We start from the raw sequence: 24,226 nt of genomic DNA, 5'->3' as shown, positions 1-24,226 counted from the left end.
GCATTATTTTCTATTCTTAATTATCTGACAGGCCACTTGATTCAGCTCGTTTAATGTGGACCCCACACAGTTGTTGGCACACTTTGGAGATTAGTTTGCTACCATGTGACAGTGGGGGTGAGTCACTGAGAAGAGAGTGGGAGGGAGGATAAAGTCAGCCCTGCTCCTGATCACCCTGCTGCTGGTTCCAGGGCCAGGGTGGAGCATCACACTGAACCTGCAGCTACAGTCAGCCGAGTTTACTTTATACAGTTGGGAGTGCTGGCTGCAAAAAAAAAAAGTTGTCAGAGACTTAGAACTTAAAAAGTTTTCTTGAGTTGAAGTTACAGTTCTCACAGGTGTATTTAATGCTGAACTAGAAACACTTGGTGCATCTTGTTTTATTAAAGGCAGGAGTGCTGAACGCCCTTGTTGTGGTGTGCCATGCTGGCTATGAGGCATTTACATCCTGCTGCCCTCAGCCCTGCTTTCACACCGTGTGTTTGCACATGGACAGTTCAGAAAGCTGAATGCCTCCTTGCAGTTACTGCATGCCCAGGATTAACTGTTTAGATGAGCACAAAGGAGCCAGTCTTTCCTACAAATCCATTTGCTTCCTTCCCTGTGCTGAAATAATCCCTGAATGCCACTTGACTGCACCTGAAGGGCCCTCAAAGAGAGGCAGCTGGAATCCTGCTGTGGAAACTGATGGCATTGAATTGCTCCCAAGCCTTTATTTAAGAGGTTTTTTGGCATGAACTGAAACTGGGTTGTAGGCTGGAAGAGCAACAGTCAGGCTGTGGCCTCCTCAGCTGGCTCTGGGTGCCTTTGCTGTCCCTGCCCCAGTCCCACACAGGCGAAGTGGGGTGGGCTCAGAACAGCTGCCACGAGTTCACTGCCCCTTCTTCCTACACAGCTAGAGAACCTGTGCATCAGCCAGTCCAAAATCTCAGTCTGTACAGCTTGCTGTGTATTACATTCTTGATCTGCAAAGAAATCAAAAAATGTCTTTTGAGGTGTTTTTTCCCCTAATTAGTAATTTTTTATTTATTTGCCTTACAAAGGTGGGAAACTTTAGACAGCTTCATGCAACATGATGTCCAGGAATTATGTCGAGTGGTATGTTTATACTATTTCTTGCTGGTCTGTATGTATAAATTTCTCTTGATACTCTGTGTGTGTATATATAAATTACAGAGTTTAGGAACTATTAGAATTAATCGTCGCCCTGATTAATTTAAATGAGATCTCAAAGGCAGAGTTTTTGCCTTTTTTCTCTTTAAGAAAAACTTTAGAAAAGTTTTTCTCTTTAAGAATGGGATTGATTGTGGCCTTTTGTGTGTGAGGAATTTCTAAAAAGTAGGGAAGCTTGAAAGTTACTGGAACATGTGCTAGTGGTACTTTTGTACCATGGATAGAAATGCAGTTTTGAAGATGAAATGCATTGTTACATCTGTGGGGGTTTCCAGACTCAAAGAATGGAGTAGCTGGAGTAGCCCTCAGTCTGGGGGAAAGGGGAGGATTTAAAGGACTAGAAAGGAGGTGCCGGTACAAATAGACTAACGTTTCGTGTTTGTCCAAGTAACTTAGCATCTAATCAGTTAACTGATAGTGTGTGTGTGATGAATAAATTTAAAAACTGCAAATTCATCTTTTGTAAAAACTGGGGTTTTTTTCAGCTGCTTGATAACGTGGAAAATAAAATGAAAGGCACATGTGTAGAAGGCACTATCCCCAAATTGTTCAGAGGGAAGATGGTGGTATGTATTTTATACCTTTCTCAAAAATAATTTAAATTAGCTCTCATGACTTTTATAAAATTGAACTTCTGTTCAACTACTGTTCTTGTTTTGGTTTTGTTTCCAGTCTTACATCCAATGCAAGCATGTAGACTATCGATCTGAACGAATAGAAGATTATTATGACATCCAGCTAAGTATAAAGGGAAAGAAAAATAGTAAGTGATACATTGTGATATGCACCCATGCAGTACTTCAGCATTGTGGACAACTTTAGTGCCTGTTGTTTTCAAATGGGTTTGTTTTGGTGCACAGTGATTGGAAGTATGTGCTTTAGGACACCTTATTGAAAACATTTTCAATGCAGAGAATGTTTCTGCCTGGATTACTTTTCTTTTTTTCCTTATTCCATTTCCTTTGCCTGCTCCTTCCTCCCTAATTCTCTTATTGGTATCTTTTCATAAAACTCTAAGAACTTTAGGAGTTTTCTGGTGTCATAAAAATGTGCCATGGTGATCACAGTGGTATTGTCACAGTAGTTATAATTTATATATAAAGCTGAACTCGGATGAAATGGATTCTTATTTAGACCTGGCCATAGTAATAAGAAAAAAAAAAAAAAGAATTAACTACTCAGAACAGCATAACAGTGGTCCCTTATCATCCCTTCACTGAGCACTTGGGGTACAAGGCACAGGAAAGAAAGCATGTATAGGAGTCCAGCAAACAGAGGCATCTGGCTTGATGCTTAACAGCTGAGAAGTGAGGAGTTGTGGCAGACAGCTGTAGCTGTGTGATTTTAAAATCTGCTGGTATTCTTAGATATGCCTCTGCAATATAGTACCTTTCTTGATATTCTTAAACAATGGAAAATTAAAGTAAGGAGAGAAACTCTCCTGTCCTAATATTTCATTTGATTAATATGTTGCAGGCTGAAGTAAACTTACATTTCTTCCTTCTTCTGTACAATTCCCCAATCTTTTTTCATTCAGTTTTTGAGTCCTTCATTGACTACGTTGCAGTGGAGCAGTTGGATGGTGATAACAAGTATGATGCAGGAGAACATGGCTTGCAGGTATTATTTTTTTAACCTGGTTTTGAATCTTATTTCTTTGACAAAATAACAGTGTTGCAAAAAACCCATTCTAGATTTTATCAAGTGATTTTGGTGATGTTTCTTCTTACACAAGCTTTTTATATAGCTCTTCTTATTTGGTGTTAGGTTTCTTAATATGGAGCTCAGATTTTATAGCAATTTAATTTGTAGTGAGTTTTATATGTCCAAGTCTTCCAGTTGCTAGAATGATTTACTTTTCCACCAATCTCAAGACTGCGAAGTTGTTCCTCTATGAGTAGTCTGTTTTTCCATGTGTCAAGTAAAAAAACAGCATAGCTCTAAAAGTAACTTTGGAGAGCTCATGTTTGTATTCTCAGCAAGAGCACCAAGTGAACCCATGGAAATTAAACATTTATGTGTGTGCACGTGTTTCTGAGCTCTTCAGTTGCACTTTGCTGCACCCACTGGAGTAAGCTGAAGTCCTCTATAAATAATGTTCTACTAAAGCTTATTACTGCAGCTTTGACATACCAGTTTTTGTCAGTAATGTTCTATATATTCTTTAGCTGTTCTTAGGAAGGTATAGCACAGTAGCCAAATCCTTGCTGGCAGGTTGCAATGAACATGAAATTCTTAATTGATCAAAAATGAGCTTTTACCTCCATATTCTCCCAATTTTGTTTATGCAGGTAACTTGCTCCTAATGCAGTGAGGTGTCCACATATTCTTGTATGAGTGGCCTAAATTTCATTCAATTGAGTTTTTGTGTTAGTGGAGTAGCTCATGGGAGGTGAGCTGCCTAACAATAGGCAGCATTAGGATAACTCAAATTGCACCCAAATTTTGAACCATTCTGGTGTACATTGTGTTGTCAAGTCTGTAAAGGTCCATATGAAGACTGTCTGCAACAAACAAGTATTTTGAGTTGCTAAAAATCTTGCAATTTCAACCCTCTATTTCCTTTAAAATGTCTAGGAGGCAGAGAAAGGTGTGAAGTTCCTAACACTGCCACCAGTATTACACCTACAGCTCATGAGGTTTATGTATGACCCTCAGACTGACCAAAACATCAAGATAAATGATAGGTAAGTGGCTTGGTTGGTTTAGTGTGTGGGTTGGGTTTTTTTATAGAATTTAGACCTGTGAATGTATTTTAGCAAAAAATAGCTTCCCAAAATCCTGGTTTTTGACCAAGCTCTGAGAAGCAGGCATGTGCAGTCACTCACAGTGGAGGTCCCCTAAAGGTGCACTGGTTGAATGTTGAAGTTCAAAATGACAAATTGAATGTTTGGTAATGCATAGTGATTGTTCTGACCATGAGCAGGTGCCTGCATCTTTTAATGGCTTGTGTAGCATTTTTTGTGCAATGTGTGGCTAGGCTGCCACCAGTGTAAGCAGGATGAGTAAGGAGTTACCTGCTTGCCCTCCATCTGTTTCCATGGATGGAGGGAGAGCCATTTGCCCACTCACTGTAAGTAGAGGCTGATAATTTCTCAAGAAGATACATGGTTGGTTGTAAACTAAATGTTTATTGCAATTATCTCATTCTCACCAAGGTGAGATATTTCAGAGTAATGTTCCAGTCCAGTGGTACCTGTGCTAGGGAAGCTGCATTTGTCTGCTAGAAAATAACAGATTTCAAAGCTTCTGCCTTGACACAGTGAATCCAAACCAGCCTTAATTCAGTTGAAGTGCTTTTGTCCTTGTTTACTGAGGGCATGCTTTCCTGAGCTGCTTGAGAAGTTTATTTTTATTCCCATATTTAAACAGTATAAATTCTGCCACTGTATGCAGCATGTCCTGGTTACAAGTGGCATTGTAACAGTAACATGTTCAATTTTTATTCTTTGCTTTAGGAGTTCACATAATGTTCCATAGTAGTGCCTGATAATGTGTGTCTATCTTAACTACAAATAAAATTATCTTAATTCTTTTTGAAACTAGGTTTGAATTTCCTGAGCAGTTGCCACTAGATGAATTTTTGCAAAAAACAGATCCTAAAGATCCTGCAAATTACATTCTGCATGCAGTTCTAGTACACAGTGGAGATAACCATGGTGGACATTATGTTGTTTACTTAAATCCAAAGGGCGATGGCAAAGTGAGTATTGAAAAGCATCTAAAAGTATTTGTGTGTTGTAAATGCAGTTTTTATAATGGGCAAATCTTCAGAATTTTCTTCCCCTAAAAGAAGAGTGCATACACACTTGGCTTTTAACAAAAGACTTTTTAACTGAGGAAATCCCTTCTCTTGTGTGTGTATGTATTGAAGTTCTGCAATCAGATTTTATCCAGCATTTTTTTGAGGTTGACTTTGCTGAAGCAAATATGAGCATTTCCAGTGTTTCTGTGACTCAGAAGTTCAGCATGTTTGTGTGTGTCCCACTGTTCCAGGTTTAGGTGACTTGATTGGATCGGACATTTATAGGTCAGGTTCTTCTTCCCTTGAGTTGACTGGTTTTGTGTGTACATGATTGTTCACAGTAAGAGTAGAAGTCAGATTTTACTGTGGATTTGTTGCTATTTGTAATTTGTTCTTAATTGGCTTTATTGTTTTAATTTAAAATTTGATATATATTGTTCTAAATATACAGAGAATTGCTCATTGTCTTTTGTATCACTGCTTTTTATTTCACTTTACAACAGATGAAGTAAATTTTCTGTTTCCTACAGAAATATTAGATGTTTGAAGTCTTAAGAAAAGCTTCTTGGAATCATTATTGTGCTTTTGGTACTCACTGTAAAGTGTTCAGTAAAGGTTTGGTATTTATGGACTTCCTTATGCTGAGCACAAGTAGCAGGTAGCACAAATACTGAACTAGATTTCCTTTTAAAAGTCATGCCGCTTGAAGGTAATTTTAGTTACTTCAAAGAGCTGAAAGACATGCCAGAAATAGGATTAATTTATCATTCAGGAACAGGTTTTTACGTGTAAAATCACCTTTCTGTGAAACTTCCTCCCTAGTGGTGCAAGTTCGATGACGACGTTGTGTCGAGGTGCACGAAGGAGGAGGCGATCGAGCACAACTACGGGGGGCACGACGACGACCTGTCCGTGCGGCACTGCACCAACGCCTACATGCTGGTGTACATCAGGGAGTCCAAGCTCAGTACGTGTCCCCTCTGTGCTCAGGGGGCACGACAGGCAGGGCTGCTTTACCTCTGAGTTGTTGGCATGTTCCTGCACAGCAGGACTGCCTTTTCTGCAGTCGGATCGTAGCGGGATGAACCAGCCGTTCTCTCGCTTTGGGAGAGTGTGTGCTGCTCTGGGTCATCTTCTGCCTCAGTGAGGCACCTGCAAAGTGCTTCAGCCTTGGCTGGTTTATAGGATGGGAGACTTAGTGAACTGACTTGGGTAATGGAATTAAATCAAATTGATTGTAAACATGTAGATACATATGCGCTTTAAAAAGGGAGTGGTGGCAAATATTTTTTTAATTCTGAACTGACTATTTCATTCAAAAGTCTATGATATATATTTCATGGGAGTAGTGGCTTGTTGTAGAAGTGCTTCTTTTGCCAAAGCATGATGATATCAAACCATGTTTTTAAGTGAAAGATGAAGAAAGTTGGTTTTGACTTCAAATCAGAGGGAAGTCAAGTGTGTATGAAAAAGAAATTGTTTGATGTAAATCTTGAAATAACATCATAAAATCTGCTTTATAGGTGAAGTTTTGCAGCCTGTCACCGACCATGATATTCCTCAACAACTTGTAGAAAGGCTACAAGAAGAGAAGAGGATAGAAGCTCAGAAGAGGAAGGAGAGGCAGGAAGCTCACCTCTATATGCAAGTGCAGGTCAGCTTTTGAAACTGGAAGATTAAGTTACAGCTGCTGTACCATGAAAATGTAGAATATTGAACCACTCTGGAGGCAAACCTTGATTTTCTTGCTATTTAAAAAAATTTTTTCTTCTGAAGTAGCATTTGAAGAGAAATTATAATTTAGTGCTTTTAGGTATATTTACATATGCAATGAACTCTAATAAAACACACAGTACTGTATGTTATAAACATTTATGTTTACTTTAGAATTTATTGTGCTTGTAAATAAAAATAGTAAGTTCAGGTGAAAGGGAAAAGGACCAGGTTATTTCAAATGGCTGCCCTGCCACTGCACTTCTGTCTCCTTCAGGAATTATTTTCTAAAATTAGAATGTATCTAGCCATAGGCTGCAGGTCTGGACTAATGCCAAACGGAGCTCATCAAGTAGAAGCCGAAGGAGAGAGTGCTTATATTTGCAATTATCTTTTTGGAAAAGCCAGATGGACTAGATTGTTATGAATTGCCTTAAGGAACCCTGTTTATGGCTCTTTCCAGAGCCCATCTGGCACAGGGAAATAGAACCCATTTTCCATGTGCCTCCATGTTTCCTTGCCTGTTCTCTCTGGTGTTGATAAGCAGAGATACTGGTCAAGTCCAGCTTGTTCTGCCTGCATTTGCACTGAGTTTGCAGTGGGACACTGGCAGCATTGCACTCTTTGTGCTTCTGTTGCCAAAGAGTGCAGGGGAGCTGTGGGAAATACAGCGAAAGGGTTCAGTGGCCTCCTTGCATTGCACCACTCACAGAACTATGTAGCCTTTTTATTTTCTCCAAGTGCCAGGATTGTTAGAGCACGTTCCAAGACTTGGGATCTAAGCACAACTGGTTTTTAATTGCTCGGGATTTGTAAGAATTAATGCATTTTAATTACTTACACTGATGAGATTATCAATCACGATTTTTTAATTTCATTGTAATCTGTGTTCTTGCAAATTTGCTCCCTGAGAACATGAATAGTGTTAGCACTGTGCCAGAGGGCCAGGGAGGTTGCATAGTAAAGCATCCTGAGAAGGTATTACGTGGTACAGGTGGGCTAATCTGAAAAGTAACCTTTAAATGTCATTTTTCAGATAGTGGCAGAGGATCAGTTCTGTGGTCACCAAGGCAATGATATGTATGATGAAGAAAAAGTGAAATACACTGTTTTCAAAGTATTAAAAAACTCCACACTTACAGAATTTGTTCAAAACCTCTCTCAAACAATGGTGAGTTTTCTGTAGCTGAATACCTGCATGTATTTTTTTTTGTTACATTATGGTTGTTTTCTAGCCCTTACCTTTTCCACATATTGACAGCAATCATAATTTAGACCTTTTAACACAGAAGATCTGTTTGAGTTTAATGAAAGCATCTTAGCCTATTTTTCCCTTGTTTTGATTTAGTTTCCTGTCACAATTTTTATGTATTTTAGGGATTTCCCCAGGATCAAATCAGATTATGGCCAATGCAAGCTAGAAGTAATGGAACAAAAAGACCTGCAATGTTAGATAATGAAGCAGATGGCAATAAAACGGTAAGTAGCCACTGAGAGATGATATTTCTCTACATCTCTTGTGATTCTTGGTTCTCTTAAAGAATATCTAACTTTGAGGCATGAGATTTTTTCAGGCTTTTGATTTTAAATTAATTTCATTCAATCTGGTGAAGTTGGATGCTTGGGAAAACTTGGTGTTTAGTGGATTAATTTGGATAGGAAGCAGGAGTGTGGTAGGTGCATGATTTTTCTGCTATGGAGAAAAGGGTGTAATCATGATTTCTTGTGTTAGATTAAAACAGAACTGTCCCTTTGACAAAAGAGGCAAACCCTCTAGATTTAAGGAATTCTCTTGCTTAAAATGTAAAACGTGTCTAAATACCACAGGATGGTTTCACCCTCCTTTTATTCTAAAATTAAGTCATGTCCTTGTCCTTATAAAGATAGCTGTAGGTAACCTTTTGAAAGATAAAGAAGTGGATTAATTTTAGATAAAACCTACTGTGACTGCTTTATCAAAGCTTTTGGTGGTTTCATATCCATATTTGTTTGTCTTAATAAATTTCATAAACTTCCTTTAACACAACTTTGTACAAATGGGAGAGGCTTTTTTTTAATGTCATAAAGTTCTTGTATCTGGTTAAAATGCTGATAGCAGGTTGTATTAGGTTCTTCAGAGACTTTTTTTTTTTTCCTTCTCTCACATCTTTCTACATAGATGATTGAGCTCAGTGACAATGAGAATCCGTGGACAATATTTTTGGAAACAGTAGATCCAGAGATGGCTGCTACTGGAGCAACATTACCCAAATTTGATAAAGATCGTAAGCATATGGGCTAAACATTTCTAAAATACAAACTGCTTTCATGTTGGGTGTATCTCCAAAAACTCTGTGCACTCCTTTTTTCAGTGATGTTGTTGATGTATCCATCAAACTACTACAGTGCTGAAACTAGTTTTTCTCATGCAGTTTCTTCTTCATTTTTCTTGAAATGGAAGGCATGCTTTTTATGTTTTTAGACTCACTGAATAAATTTCTACATTTTAAGGGTACTGAATTAATAAAGGGACATATTTGTTACTGTGTAAATAAAAGCATCTAGGTGATCTCCTCCCTCCTCCCCAAGCCTTACTTAAAATTAAATCTTGTTTTTTACTTTGTAGATGATGTAATGTTGTTTCTGAAGATGTATGATCCGAAAACTCGGAGTTTGAATTATTGTGGACATATCTACACCCCTATATCCTGTAAAATACGTGAGTTCTGAATTTCAACTTCGTTGTAATCAGTGAAGTTTTTGAAGTAGATTGCACATACTTTTCCTTTAATAATTCCATCACTGAAACCAAAGGTACACCACAGAAGCAAATTCTTGCTTCCCCCAGTACCTGAGAGTTTTCTGCCCATGTTGTGTCAGTGACATTTGCTGCAGGTCTGAGCCTCAAATCCCCACAGGTGGGCAGTTCATTGTTGCTGTACTCACCAGGTGTTACAGCTGTTTCAGACCTGTTGTAAAGCTTTGGGATGTGATACGTCCCTCCCAATAGCTTTTCAAGTAACTCTTCTATAACCTTTCACTGTGGCAGCCTGAGCAGCTGCTCAGCCTGAATTACATGTGAGCCTTGATTTTTCATGTAGTGTCCATTTAAGGAATTCAGCAAATATCCACTGACTAAAAGTATTTTAGTTTTTTTATTTTGACTGTCTCATTTTGTTAACTTATACATATGTTTTAATTTTGTACTTTAGCTGTCTTTTTTTTTTAAAGATACTAAACCTTCTTTCTGGGTAAGGAGCAGTGTTATTTAATCTCTTGGATTTTAAATGAACTTGCACATATTTTTGTAGTTCAGTTAAAGTGGAAAGGAATCACAAATGTGTGTGATTGATTGAATGTCAAGAAGGGAAACTTAAGTGTGGAAGGCCTTTTCTTAGACGTTGTAGAACCATCTACCCAGGGTACAGAAAGGGATTTTCTCCTGTCTGTGGTTGGTTTCACTAGCAATTAGTGCTACACATTTCACATTCCTTTTTGTTTTTCTCCAACAGGTGACTTGCTTCCAGTTATGTGTGAGAGAGCAGGATTTCCACAAGAAACTAACCTTATCCTCTATGAGGTTTGGATTTATAGACTTTTTGTAACTTTTGTCTTTTGCATGCTGTAAAGAAAGAAAGTCATTAAAAAAAGTTGCTCATAACAATGGTAATTTATAAATTACCAGCACTGTAATCTGTAACTTTGAAGTCTACAGTGCTGCAAAAGAGTAGCAGTAGAGAGTTAACTTCAAAACAGATTTTATATTAAACAGATAAAAGTGTAAATCTTTAAAACAAAAAAAACTGTCTCCATGAGGGTTCTATATGAGCAGCTTTGTTGTGCTAAACCCATGTTGCTGAGTTAGAGAACTGAATGCTGCTGACATTATTGGCCATTGTGTTTTCAGTGCCCACCTTAGTGAAGTTGAGAAAATGTGGCATCTTCTCCTTCCTTCCCCAAGCCAAAGTCAGAAAACAAAATCCTTAGTCTGCTGGGCTGTTTCTGTCCAAATATACAAGCAGTGAATCTTCATAACTGCTACATTTATTGAATGCTGATGATGCAGATCTGGCCAAGGCAAAGTCCTTGCTAGAGTAAGAAGAAGGAATTGGGGTTTTGTTGCAATTTCTGGTAGCAGTCCTGCTGCTCTCTCTGGTGGTTCCAGGGCAGCACACACAGTGCTATCCTAAAAAGCAAAGCTGTACTCCTTGCTCTGGGCAGGCCAGGGTTACAGTGCCATTCCAGTTTGTTTACACAGGTGCTTTTATCCCTGGGTCAGCCCAGAGGTCAGCCTGCAAGTATAAATATGCATATAGATATTTTATAATACCTGCATTGGATTTGTATAGATACATATCTATCCATGTGTTTCAGTTGAAAGAATGTACAGGTTACCTTATCTGATGATTTCTTCCATATTGTGACTTATTTGTGACCTTTGTTTTTGTCTTTTATTCTGTGGTAAATATTTTTTGTTCTTTGTTGCAGGAAGTTAAACCCAATTTAACAGAAAGGATTCAAGACTATGATGTATCTCTTGATAAAGCTCTCGATGAACTCATGGATGGTGACATCATAGTGTTTCAGAAGTATGTATTTTAAGGGGGCACCTTATTGCAGTTAAAACACCTGATTCACTTTGGGAGCTGAACTTCCTTTAAGCTTTTTTATCAAGAGCTAAGTTACATTCCAATTGTAGATGTGTTCTCTGCAGTTCTCATTTGTTTATTCAAAGGGGAAATGAGCAAGTATTAGTGGTATCTGAGTATCATGTCCCACATTACTTAAGGAAAAGGTGTTCTCCTAGTTTAGAAAACCAATAACCTCAAATAGCTCATAATATTACCAGAGTGTGTTCAGCAATGCATCTGCTTTGTGCAGCTTTGTACTGGAGCCACTGTAATGCAGACACTGAAGAGCCTTCCAGCATTTCAGATACCATGGCCACTGGACAAGGCTCTTGGAGCTCTTTCAGCCCAGAACTACACTGAACTGCTTTCCCTTTTTGCCTCTCCCTTGTGCTCACAGTCAGGTCCTTACTGGTCTGCAGTGATGAGATGCTCCTAGTTTGCCTGAGCACGTGCCACTCTTAGGTGTACTGGTGCTTCAGCTGGAGATTTCTCCAAGGCAGAAGGGGAGCTCCTGCATCTTGTATCCAATAAAGGGATCTTTCATAAGCTTGGCAGGGCTATAAATCAGCATTTCTATGCTCTCACTCCTGATGGTCACACCCAACTGTGTTGCTCTGTTTCTCTCCATGGGCTGACAGTGGGTGGAAGCCAGCTAGTCTATCTTCAGCACTCTTACCCCAGATTATGTGAGATGAATGTATTTCTCATGTCATGCCTTGGAACTCGCATTCCCAGTTGACCCAGTTGGTGTTATGCACCCTTGGCTGGCTGCTGACTCCTGGGTAAGTGCACAGCTTGTACCCTGGTGCTATTTCTCTGCAGAGAAGTTGGGGTACCAGTCAGGAGTGACCCAAACCAGCCCCTGTGCCCACTGTTCTGCCTCTCTGTGGCAAGGAATGCTGTCCATCTGTCCTCTGTGCAAAGTGATTGATACAGGGGTCCATGAAAAGCTGTGCAGCACTAGAACAGACACACAGGGATGTGCTAGGGTGGGAGGGAGGGACAGCTCCTGCTGCAGTGGTGCTGTGAAGCCACAGGAGCCCAGCAGGGCCGGGCTGCCAGGGGAGCAGCAGAGCAGGCGAGGGCGCCGGGCCCTGCAGCACACAGCCACGGGGCTCTGGGTCACTGCTGACTGCACCAGTCCTCCTGTGTGCCAGTGGTGGCTCTTGCACAAGGTTTCTAAACTTCATCTCTGTATCTCTCCACTGTTGCTGACTTACTGTAGAACATGTTTTTTAAAGCCCCAACTGCCTGTGTGTGTGTAGCAATGTGATGTGTAATGGTATCTTCGTTTGTTTGCTCTTGTAGGGATGACCCAGAAAATGATAACAGCGAGCTCCCCACAGCTAAGGAGTACTTCCGAGACCTCTATCACCGTGTGGATGTCATTTTCTGTGACAAAACCATCCCCAATGACCCAGGCTTTGTTGTTACTTTATCCAATAGGATGAATTACTTTCAGGCATGTGTCCTGTTTCACTTTTGTTTCCCTGTTTGGAAAGGAACTTTTGCACTAGCTCACAAATGCATTATACATACTTTTAGAAAATTTCTTAAACTATGTACGTTTTTTTCATTGTGTACATTTCATTTTAAATGAAAAATTTAAGGAAGCCACTAAGGCTTGTGAGAAAAAAATACTATAAACCCCTCGGTTTTATTAATAATTATTTATTTGATAATTGGATTCTTTCTTGGTAGACCATTCTGCTCTGTCAGGGAAATTATATTCTCATGAAATTTTACTTTCAAAGTGATATGTAAAACATGCTCAACTTATTTGGCCATTAAAAGGAAAATACCTCGGGAATCTAGTGATTACTTGTTTTGTGCCTGTAGTAATCAACAATATTTATTTTGTAGACCAAGCTGTCTTGCTTTCTTCACACAGTGACGTTTAATGCTTGGTGACACCAGCAGATCACCTCTTGTGTTGATAATAGATGGGTTAGGATGTTTAGATGAGGAAAATTAAACATGAAAACATAAGAAAAAAACTGAAGTAAAGTTGGTCTGATCTAATAAGAGACTGGGTAGATTTGACTCCCTACAGTTCTCCTGCAGTTGCTTTTGTCAATGTCAAAAAAAATTACTTAAAACCAGATATTTTCTGTCCACAAAGGCAGAAACTTTGAGCATCTGCATGCACAGGAAAAGTCAGGGATTAATTTTGCTATACTGTTCTTATCATTTGTTTTTAGGCCAGTTGCTCTCTCTTACTTTTTTTTTTTCACTTGATGTGTTAGGTCTGTATGGTTTGAGGTTTTTTAGCAAGGCAAAACCAGAATGGCCCTGCCTTTTGTGAGGCAGTGATGTGAAGTGTACTTATGGGAATAATATGGTGTTATTAGTCAGCAAACTAACTAACTTGGAGTGAATTAAAGGAGTGGGAATCTTCAGAGTAAGTCTTACTTACTTCCCTTATAGTATAATTAAAAAAAAAACAAAACAGTAAAAAGCAGCCCAACAAAAACAAGCAAAATAAGAATGGAGCAATTGTTGTGGATTTAGTGGCCTTTTGACAACAGTAACTTACTGTAATAAAACAGTTTCCTCTTTTTTTCCCTTAGAATATCTTATTCTGTGTCAACTGTTCAGAAGCTAACAGTACTAGTTTATTTAGCCTTGGGGAGGTAGGCATAGTGGGTTCTCTCAGAACTTCAGCAGCATAATGTTCCTGTCATGGAATGAATGACTGTATGATTGTAGAGCAATGTCATAACTGTGTGAAACAATTCAGAACTTACCAAAACTTTATTTTCAGGTTGCAAAGACAGTCGCTCAGAGACTTAACACGGATCCAATGCTATTACAATTTTTCAAGTCCCAAGGGTAAGACAAATTCCTTCGTATTCTGTGTCTAAGCTGTTCCTTAAAAATTAGCTTTTCCAGGTCATTAACTAATTCTTTACCAGTAAGTTGTTACCTTTCTGGCAAGCACAGCAGGTTGCTTTGACAGTTGAAGTATTGCAATGTCTGTCTCTAGAGCCTCAAAGAATTGCATGTTTTAGAAGAGTTCAAGTAAATGTCATTTTAAAAACCATTAATTATTTCAAAGCCTAATGCAAGTGCTGTTTCAGTGAATGCAGATTTCTAGAATGGAGGAGAGCAGAAACAAATGCACATAAAAGCAGTATTTTTGCTGATTTTACAAGTTTAAATGCAGGATTTAATTCACTGAATTCCCCCCTCCTCCCTCAAAGTCTGCAAATGAGGTTTTATGAAGATGATGACAATCTAACAAGTTCTCAGGTGCTCAGAGGGATATTTCTGCTTAAAATGGTGGTTTTATACATGTTTGTATAAAACTAGACTTGAATGTGTATAAAACTAGAGCAGAAAGTAGTGTATTATAACTCTGTGTATGTGCTTCAGGAATAATGCACACTCAAAACTTAGAGCTCTCTGTATTCATGGAAGTGTAGATGCTCTCTAGTTACCTGAGGCTATCTCCCTTCATCATCAGTGAGAATTTGAGTAGCTCTGTGTAGTTTCCAGTGCTGTGCTCACTGTGGAATTTGCTGTGTCATATGGCTCCACAAATTAACCTTTCACAATCTAAAGCGCGTGCTGCTATGCCAGTAATTTCAGAGGAATGTAGGTCTGCCAGCCTGCAGCCCTGACATCAGTGAGCTTGTAAACATCCAGGAGAGTTAACACACACCCTGAATGGTTTTCTGTTCCCCCAGCCCAGCTGTGTGTAAAAATCACAAGTTCTGTGTGTTGTGCTGCTTAGTCTGTGCTAGCAATTACATGAAACTGAAAACCAGTAATAAAAATGTTCTTGGCGCTTCAGTTTGCTGAGCAGTAATGGATTTTGAAGAGATGGATTTTAAGAATATGTTTTCTTTCCTTCTGTAGTTATAGGGATGGCCCTGGTAATCCTCTTAGACATAATTATGAAGGTACTTTAAGAGATCTTCTGCAGTTCTTCAAGCCTAGGCAACCGAAAAAACTCTACTATCAACAGGTAAGAGTCTTTTCTTTTTATTGGGGTGAGTTATAAAAGATAATTCTGCCCCATTCAAAGTATGCCTAAAGTGTTTTTCTTTTCTTTCTTAAGCTCAAAATGAAGATAACTGATTTTGAAAACAGAAGAAGTTTTAAATGCATATGGCTAAATAGCCAGTTTAGGGAAGAGGTGAGTGAAGCCATTACACACTTGCTGTCATTTCTGTGTCAGAGCTGGTATGGCTGTGGATATGGGTCTACCCCTGAGTAACACAGAATTAGAACAAAGTGGTACATAATGCAAATAAACCTAACAAAACAACAGCAAAAAACCCCCAAAGAGCACAAAAATGTAAAAAAAAATCAGATCTCTTAAGAAAAATATTGAAGATTACATAGGTGTTGTCTTAAGTTATCTTTTCAATATAACTGTGGATGTGCTTCAGGAACATGCACAGTTATCTTGAGAAGGTTAAGGGGAACAATGTGGTGTGTTCTGGGCTTTAATGTGGTTGCTTACTTTTTCAGATTTTCTAATGATTTTTGTGTTTCAAATTCCACAGGAAATAACAGTATATCCAGATAAGCATGGGTGTGTGCGGGACCTGTTAGAAGAATGTAAAAAAGTTGTAGAACTCTCTGAAAAAGGTTCAGGGAAATTAAGGTAAAGCTGGAAGACTGTGATTTCTTCTATGTGATCATGTAGATTTTATGCAGCACAGTATCTGTAGAATTTAAAATACTGTAGAAACCATTATTAACAGATGAAATGTGATATTGTGTTAAAAGCTTCCAGATTGCCACTGTTAAGGTTTCTGCTTAGCTATAAATATAATTTTTACACAGTTATTTATTTTGTGTTTAATAAAGTTACATCCTGGAGTTTCATCAGTTGCATTTGTTAGTCAAGACTTATTAATTCTTTCCAATCCAAGCATTTCATGCTATTCACTTCTCAAGGGTTTCAGGGGTTAAAAGTGAGGTCATTTAAAAAGGATATATAAAATAATCTCCACTAGAAACCTATATTTTGTTATGGCACATCCTGGCTTTTTGCCATGAGCCAGAAATAATTTAACCTCTTATGGCTTTACTGCTTAATTTTTACTATGGATTGACTTTATAAATACAATAGCAGCATCAGTGTACATTCTACACTAATCTCTCTCAAGATTTGAGAAAGAAATGTTGCATTGAGTCTTTTTTATTCTCTTCTTAAAAATGTTTTTCCTGTTTACCTTTAAGGCTGCTAGAAATTGTAAGTTACAAAATAATTGGTGTCCATCAGGAGGATGAGCTGTTAGAGTGTTTGTCACCTGCAACAAGTCGGACGTTTCGAATAGAGGTGAGTTGTGCTTGTCTTAGAGAGCTTTAAAACCTGACTTGGAGAGAGGAAACTCTTTCAAGTGGTAATTTTCTTTTTCTGGGTGCTGAGCTTCAAATACTGTGATGTTTGTATTAAGATTCCCTTATGATATTATATGTATTTTTAAAGATAATGCTTTAAAAAATATAAATTATCCTTTGTTCCATCTGCTTCCCTATAATAGTTTCATTATTTCATTTTTACATAAGTTTTATAACAATACATGAAGACTTTGCAAGAGCCTGTCCAAAGGACATTTAATGTCTTGGCAGTAATTCCAAGGTTTGTTTGAGAGTTCATGATAGAAATGTTTATGTTTAGAACCCACTTTTGTACTGTAATATTCTAGAAGGTTTTGTTTCCTTTTCTGTTACACATGAGGTTCTTGAAGCAAATTTGATACTTAACATGTGATTTTTTTTCTAAACATCTCATCATTTAGATCTCCTAACTTGCCTCAAAGATCAGAAATGAAAAAAAAAAGTTTCCAGTGTAAACTGTAATGAGGAGCTGGCAAGAGGCCTGTGTTACTGTCAGCTAGTTCTGCACTGATAGAAGATTTCTTGTCAAAAAAGCCATTCAGGGAAGCCAGGAGAATATTTCCTGAGTAGGGGAAGCTGAAGTGCTGTCATGCCAGGGATGAGGGACTCTGGTAAAAGACTCTGTCAAACAACATGGCTCTTTTAATTGTTTTTTAATAGAATTGTTTGAAATCAGTAACAGTACATCAATAATGCTTTCAGTTTCTCAATAACTAGAAAAAATAACTTCAAAACATTAGTTTCTTTATGTGGAAGTTTAGCTGATTGGAGTCACCATTCTCTGTCTGGATCTAGGAAATTCCTCTGGACCAGGTAGATATAGATAAAGAAAATGAGATGCTAATCACAGTGGCACATTTCCACAAAGAGGTTTTCGGGACATTTGGAATTCCATTCTTGCTGAGGATACACCAGGTGCAGTATGCCTCCCTTTTTCTCCTGTGGGATTAAACTGATGATGTTTTCTTTAAGTACTGTCAAAGAAATGCATTAATGTAGGAAGTGTGTAGGAAAACACAGCTCTTGTATCAAAGGTTGTGCCCCATCTCTGCCTTTTTATGGTTCAGTCATTTCCCAGCTCAGTTCCTTTTGCGTATCCAGGTTGTTCAGTGTTTCAGTGAGCCTCTGCAACACCTAGAAAGCTGTCACCTGGCAGCAGCTGCCATCCCCTGCCCCCTGCAGAATCCCCCAGCAAACCAGAACCCTGTTTCCAACAGCACCTGAGTAACTGCAGAGCAGAGTTGTTGGCCAAAGTGGCCCTGCCATGGTTGCTCTCACTGAGACAGGATTATGGAAAGTGGGGTTGCTTTCTCCATCACTTTCTGAGATGACTTTGCATTTCATGCCTTCTGTAATTTGATGTGCTTTATCTTCTAGGGCTGAAAGTTAGTACAAGAACAAAAGCTAATTTTGAAAGCTTAATTTAAATTCTCAAGTTTTTCCTGTGGTGCTGCTCCAGCTGAATGTCACCCTGATTCTTTTGATATTAAAGTGTATTTCTGGGAGCAGTTAGCCATTTGCTTCTAAGCTTTTTCTGGTTCATGTATGTTACTTTGTATGAAAATTACCTACTTAAAAATTTGGGAACGAGAAATGTGTCCATATCTCTCTACCTCTAAAATTATAATTTTACTAATTTCCATATTTTTGATCAAAGAGTGAAACTTGTTTGGTGATTTTTGGTGGAAACGATTTGTTCTGCATTTCCTTGTTATGACAGTTAATATATATTATTCATCTTTAAGTTCACAGTATCTATCACTTTTTTTGGGCACTTTACATAGACAGGGAGCAGAAACATACTCCCAAGCTTAGCAAGAATATGGGGCTTTTTTACAAATTCCTATTTTTGCTTCTAATTTTCTAATTTTGCTACTTTACTTTAACCTAGTTTGCACATATCAATGGCAGTGCCTGATCAATTTATGGGGCAGTTTGCATAAAAATAAATCAATAAGCCTTAAAGTTCCTGAATGTAGAGCAAGTTGCCTGCTGTTGTTCCATATTGTAGGGAATGATGTTATGTAATTTTGTAAATAAGAGACATTGGGGCAATCTATTTCAATGAAGCTTAAAGGAGGAAATACTAACAGCTTCCCTTCTTTTTCCTAGATTTTTTTAACATTAAAAATCTTGTTGTAATTATTAGGGTGAACACTTCAGAGAGGTTATGAAGCGGATTCAGACAATGCTGGACATACAAGAAAAAGAATTTGAGAAGGTAATTTCAAATTGGGAGAGTTTTTATTGCTGACTGTAAACCCTAAATGAGTTAATTGTAGAAGGTTGGAACACCACAGACTTGGGATAGGTGTAGGTTTTGTGTGATAGAACAGCTGCTTGACTGAAATAATGCTTTTTCTAGGACTAATTAATTACAATGGGTAGGATCAGTATTTCTGTACTGCATTAAAAGAGATATTCTGCAAAACATTAAAGTAACCCAGAAAAATGTAGCTGGTGTGGGACCTTTAGAAGCCACCCCCACATCACATTCCTGTTCAGAGCAGAACGTGACTCAGTCAGGTTGTGCAGGGTTTTTTAGTTGCAATTTGTAAGCTCCCAAGGGTGGGAATTCTGCCCTGTTCTGGACACTGTGTTTTGGAGTATTTCCACTATCACTGGGAAGCCTTTGCTTTCCTTGCATGTAATCAGAATGTTTCATTCTGCAACTTGTGGAGGTCACCTCTGTGCAGTTTTTTGAGAAGAGCCTGCTCCTGTGCACCATCCTTCAGGTGGTGGAAAACTTTAGATATCCTGTCAGCCTTTTCTTCTCTGGGCTAAACAGAACCCATTTCCCAGAGGTTCCTGAATGCCAGGTCCCCCCCAGTCCTCTCAGTCTCACTGGACTGTGGCTGCACTTGCTGCAGTTTGTTGCCCTGCCTTTTTCCTTGGAGGGCTTAAACCTGGACACAGTATCCCAGGATGAGGGTTCATGATTTCCTGAGCTTTTCTTTTGTCCCATTATACAGGTTGTTGATGAGGGTTTTAACCAGGATTGGCCTTTTTCAATTCCTGAAGTTGAAACTTATAAGTTGAAGTTACAGGTTTTCTGCTTATAACCAGCTGCAAGTTAGACTGTGAACTTAGGCTTGAAGACTTAATTTTAATGTAATATCCTACCACTTGGTTTTTGAGATGTTTTTTTTCTTTGCATAGTTTAAATTTGCCATTGTAATGATGGGCCGACACCAGTATCTCAACGAAGATGAGTATGAAGTGAACTTGAAAGATTTTGAGTCCCAACCTGGTAAGTTGTTGGACAACCTCACTTTTCTTTTGGCCTGCTGAAGTTGCTCTGCCAGTTGTTATAATGTGTTCATCCTTCACTCAGGATGCACAAAGAGTTTGTTCTTTTTATATGCCATACATTAGATGTAGTGACCAATACTTGTATTTATATATACCAGTGTGCACACTGAGCAGTGTTACATGAATGTGTTAGTCCAAGAAAACGTGTTTTGTAGGCATATAGATAAACAATCTGTTTCCTTTTGAGTTAAAAGATTGCATGTGAATGACCAGCTGGGTCCAGTGTCAGTATAACACACTTTACAGCATCAGTTGCACCTCGTGTTTATTGTTCATTTACCCCCTTGAATATTTGATTCTTGTGGAAAGATAATTCTTGATGTCTTCAATGAATCTGAAGATTCTAACAAGAACCTTAACTATGTCAATTAGATGCTGTTTAGATTTCTTTTTTTTTTCATAAGAAATGAGTCACCAAGGTACAAATGCAGCTCTATTCTAAATTTGTCTCTGGATGGGCTGCCCTCTTGTTTACTTGACTGACATTTAAACCTCTATTTTCTTAGACATTTACACATGGGAGAAACCAGGTTAATCCTTCAGGAGTTCCACCACAGGAGTGTTTTCATAGCCATAGAATGGGTTGGGCTGGGAGGTGCCTTATAAAGAACATCCTAACCCTGCTGCCATGGATGCCACACACCAGACTGTTCTCTCAGGGCCAAACCTGGCATTGGACACTTCCAGGGGTGGGACAGCTACAGCTCCCCTGGGCAACCTGCACCAGTGCTTCTAAATCCAAATCTCTCCTTTTCTCCTCTGGAGAATTCTGTTTGGGAATGGCACCTTTGGATCCACAGTCAGGGATCCATTGAAACCCTTGAATTCATTGGGGTTTCTTCACCCAGCCTAGCTGAGTGTTCCTCTCTGTGAGTTGCACTGACTCTCTGCAGTTCTGTTTTTCTGACAATTAGGAATTCTGATTTTATTGGTAGGTTTTGATGGACTTGAGCTTTCTCCAATTTTTCCCAGCTGTGCTCTGGGATTGATGTAGCAGCTGTAAAGAAATCCTGTACCTGTCCATTTATTTGAAAGGCTGCAGAGAGTTGGAGCTGTGTTATTACTGGGCCTTGCAGGAGCCTAGCAGGGAGTCCTTCTGTTGTGTGTGTGGCACAGGCAGGCTTTGGCTTGCCAGGGCTGAGTGCCTGCAGCTGCACAAGTCACCCCAGAGCCCAGGACAGGTCACTGCAGGACCTCTGTGCACTGCTGCTGAAGGGTCTCTGAGTGCTCAGCTTGGAGGTGGACATTTCTCCACAGACAGATAAACTCCATCTTGTGTGGTCAGAGCAGGCAGAGTCCTGATTTTATTCTGGGAGTCATCTCTCTTGGGTCAGGAAGGGAAAGGCAATAGTCTGGAATTAACCACTGGGCTTGGTGAGCAAGGCAGAGCCAGTGGTGCCAAAGCAGCTTGAAAAATTAACCAGGTGACCGGGTCAAAGGCACAGAACATGTCAGAATGTGGAGAAGGGAGAACTGGAACTGTTTGGAGGAATTGTAGGGAATGTGAGAGCAAAAGGTTTTCATTTGAGGGTTGATGGAATTCACCCCTGTGATAGAATATGCTTTGATGTAATTAATTTCTACAAATGCCAAATTTTAGCACACACTGGACTGATGGAACCAAAGCTGGAGCATTGCCCAGGTTGGTTGGCATGGCTGATGTCAGTAGTGTCCCTCTGCTTTTGCCAAGGTACACTAACTATAGCTGTGACTGTGCTGGCACCAGCCATGTAGGATCTCATTTCTTTCTTCAGAAACATTCAAATTCTCCCACTAAGATTGGCAGCTCTCTTTTAATTTGATATTGACCATTATGTCAAACAAAAAAAAAAAAAAAAAACCCAAAATAATTTTGGTTGAAGAGAATATATCACAAAATGCAGATGCAGGCAACCAACGAGGTCACATGTTTTATGCTTTAGTGGTTGCAGCTGATGGCTTTGAATGTAGAATGTACTTTCCTTGCTGGGGGCCTCTCTAGCTTCTGCCTTTATCATTTCACTTCAAAGAACATTGGATGCTCTGCATTGAAAACATCTTAAAAGAGAATTTCTTCTATTTGCAAGAAGTATGTGGACTGTGGTTTTTCATTAAAACTAGCAGTAGAATAAATAATATTGGGTTGAACAAATGAAAAATCTGTTTCTTTTCTTTGCAATCTAAGTGACTAGGGTATTCTTCTTAGAAAATGAAGAGGAGGGTCAGTTTCTTAAAAGAGGAGGGTCATGATTTCTTAATTAGCATTATTTGCATTTTACCTGAGTTAAAACAAATATTTCCACTTAAACCAGGCGACAGGGATAGCAGAGGTGATGGCAAATACTGTTGGTTGTCATGTTTCAATGGCAGATCCTCCCTGTTTGAAACAGGCTCAGCCCTTTGGTGAAAGCTGGTGCTGTGATGTGCTCTGGCCATAACAGTGGTGATGTTGCTTTAGCACACCCTTCACTGCTGTAAAGTCCTGTAGGTGACTGAAGAGGACAAAAAGCAGGTACCTGCTGCAGAAGGAGCTGTGGAGTGTGCTGATGGAAGGAAGCCCTGCCCTCCTCCCAGGCTGTGGGGCTGCTCTGCCCTCCCCGTGATCCCCAGCACACTGTGGGCAGGGCACACAGGACTAGTTTGTGTAATGGAAACATTTTTCCAATTTAATCATAAAAGTTCATTATTTTTTTTTCTCTTTTCTTTTCTAGGCAACATGTCTCATCCCAGGCCATGGCTAGGGCTTGACCATTTCAATAAAGCCCCAAAGAGAAGTCGCTACACTTACCTTGAAAAAGCTATTAAAATCCATAACTGACTTACTTAACCAGATTGTCAAGGCAAGGGACAAAAATAAGTGTGTGTGTGCACCTTTTTAACAACTGTAGAACTTTGGTACACGTGCACTATATCTGAAGTCTTCAGCAAGAGGATTTGCTGCTGATGTTAATTTTATTTTGTTGAGGCTGTTCAGTTTGGCTTCTCTGTATCTATTGACTGCCCTTTTTGAGCAAAATGAAGGTGTTTTTATAAAAGCTTGGATGCCAATGAGAGTTATTTTATGGTAAACGTAATGCAAGGCAATTGTCAGCATAATGAGGGAAGAGTTTAGTAGAACAGTTGACATTGGCAAAATTATTTGTCTGTAGTACGTTTATAGATGGCATAAGCTGACTGGCTGCCCTTCCCGTGTGGTGTTCACCATCACTGCAGCTAGGAAGTCTTATGTTTAGACTCACATCAGATTTATTTCCTTCAGTTATACTTTAAATGACATTTTTGTGCATTTGTAAATGCAAAAGAAAAACTCACATCATCAATAAATAGCAATCTCTACTTTATTGTGTACATTGTTGGCACTTATTCGGGATTTTTGTCTCCTCCAGCTTCATAGAATCTTTTTTAATAAACTAGTTTTCATTTAATTTAGTCAATACTTTGCATCCCGTTTTACCAAGTGGATGCCCCGAGTCCTAAAAAGAGATCTTTGGGTCTTTTTATGAAATTTCAACCATTGAAAAATACCGTTGTGATTGATTGTGCCATCCTCTGGCAAACAGAATGACACTCAAAAGTTGGCAAGAGCAAGTGAAAAGATTATAAATATCATTAATTTAGTTACCATGGGAAGAGATGGGGAAAACACAAGAACTAGCCTTTTAGCACAGAGGGCATGCTCACTAGTGTTTAGTAAGCTGTTGACTTTGTATAAAAAAGGAGGAAAAAAAACGAAAAAAGAAGAAAAAAACCGAAAAAAGCAATTGTATATTTAATGAATGAACATGTACAATTTAACACTTGGAGGTTAATTTTATTGGGTGAGTCTGCAAGTGAATTTCACTGATGTTGATATTCATTGTGTGTAGTTTTATTTCAGTCCCCAGACTGCTTCCTTTTCTTTGGAGCTAATGCCAGCCGCGTGTCTAGTTTTGAGTGCAGTAAAGATAGAATCAGCAATTCACACTTAATTTTACATTCTTTTCCAGTATTTTATTTTGTTTCTGTAGCCGCAGTGTACAACTCCTCTTCCTGTATATTGCCTTTTTTTGCTGGAAAATGTTGTATGTTGAATAAAATTTTCTATAAAATTTTTTTTGATGAGTGATGACATGGACATTGAAGAAGATTTCTCCTCTCCTTGGAAATAGAGTTTTGGGAAACGTTTTCATTCATGAGATTTTGCTGAAGGTGTGATTTTCTTTTTTCTTAAGTGTTGACAATTGTATAATCCTCATTCGTTGTTTTGGGGAAACTTTGTGGGGGTTTCTGTTTAATAGTTTTGGGGTTTGGAGGTTTCTGTGGGGTTTGGTTTTTTTACGTCCTAACTAGTCACATT

General features: G+C 38.9%; 1 protein-coding gene across 2 annotated transcripts in view; it reads left to right on the top strand.

The window, feature by feature from the left end:
* The window catches only part of USP7 (ubiquitin specific peptidase 7), a 70,733-nt gene extending 46,750 nt beyond the window's left edge, over positions 1–23,983 (top strand). For both annotated transcript variants that reach the window (XM_064390979.1, XM_064390978.1), the window contains 24 exons: positions 1,044–1,098; positions 1,659–1,739; positions 1,846–1,936; positions 2,711–2,793; positions 3,751–3,860; positions 4,720–4,876; positions 5,741–5,885; positions 6,442–6,572; positions 7,668–7,802; positions 8,009–8,110; positions 8,790–8,895; positions 9,237–9,329; positions 10,123–10,190; positions 11,099–11,199; positions 12,550–12,703; positions 14,006–14,073; positions 15,103–15,211; positions 15,305–15,382; positions 15,756–15,856; positions 16,438–16,537; positions 17,395–17,514; positions 18,749–18,820; positions 19,759–19,849; positions 22,602–23,983. In XM_064390979.1, the coding sequence (XP_064247049.1) occupies positions 1,044–1,098; positions 1,659–1,739; positions 1,846–1,936; positions 2,711–2,793; positions 3,751–3,860; positions 4,720–4,876; positions 5,741–5,885; positions 6,442–6,572; positions 7,668–7,802; positions 8,009–8,110; positions 8,790–8,895; positions 9,237–9,329; positions 10,123–10,190; positions 11,099–11,199; positions 12,550–12,703; positions 14,006–14,073; positions 15,103–15,211; positions 15,305–15,382; positions 15,756–15,856; positions 16,438–16,537; positions 17,395–17,514; positions 18,749–18,820; positions 19,759–19,849; positions 22,602–22,708 (2,458 nt within the window). In that variant the 3' untranslated portion in view covers positions 22,709–23,983. The remainder of the gene's footprint in view (positions 1–1,043; positions 1,099–1,658; positions 1,740–1,845; positions 1,937–2,710; positions 2,794–3,750; positions 3,861–4,719; positions 4,877–5,740; positions 5,886–6,441; positions 6,573–7,667; positions 7,803–8,008; positions 8,111–8,789; positions 8,896–9,236; positions 9,330–10,122; positions 10,191–11,098; positions 11,200–12,549; positions 12,704–14,005; positions 14,074–15,102; positions 15,212–15,304; positions 15,383–15,755; positions 15,857–16,437; positions 16,538–17,394; positions 17,515–18,748; positions 18,821–19,758; positions 19,850–22,601) is intronic.
* Positions 23,984–24,226: the final 243 nt, after the last annotated feature.

This window comes from Passer domesticus, chromosome 15, assembly GCF_036417665.1.
Source record: "Passer domesticus isolate bPasDom1 chromosome 15, bPasDom1.hap1, whole genome shotgun sequence".
In the NCBI taxonomy this organism is placed as follows: Eukaryota; Metazoa; Chordata; class Aves; order Passeriformes; family Passeridae; genus Passer; species Passer domesticus.
Note: the sequence above shows the minus strand (reverse complement) of the source record. Positions and strands in the feature narration are given on the sequence as shown.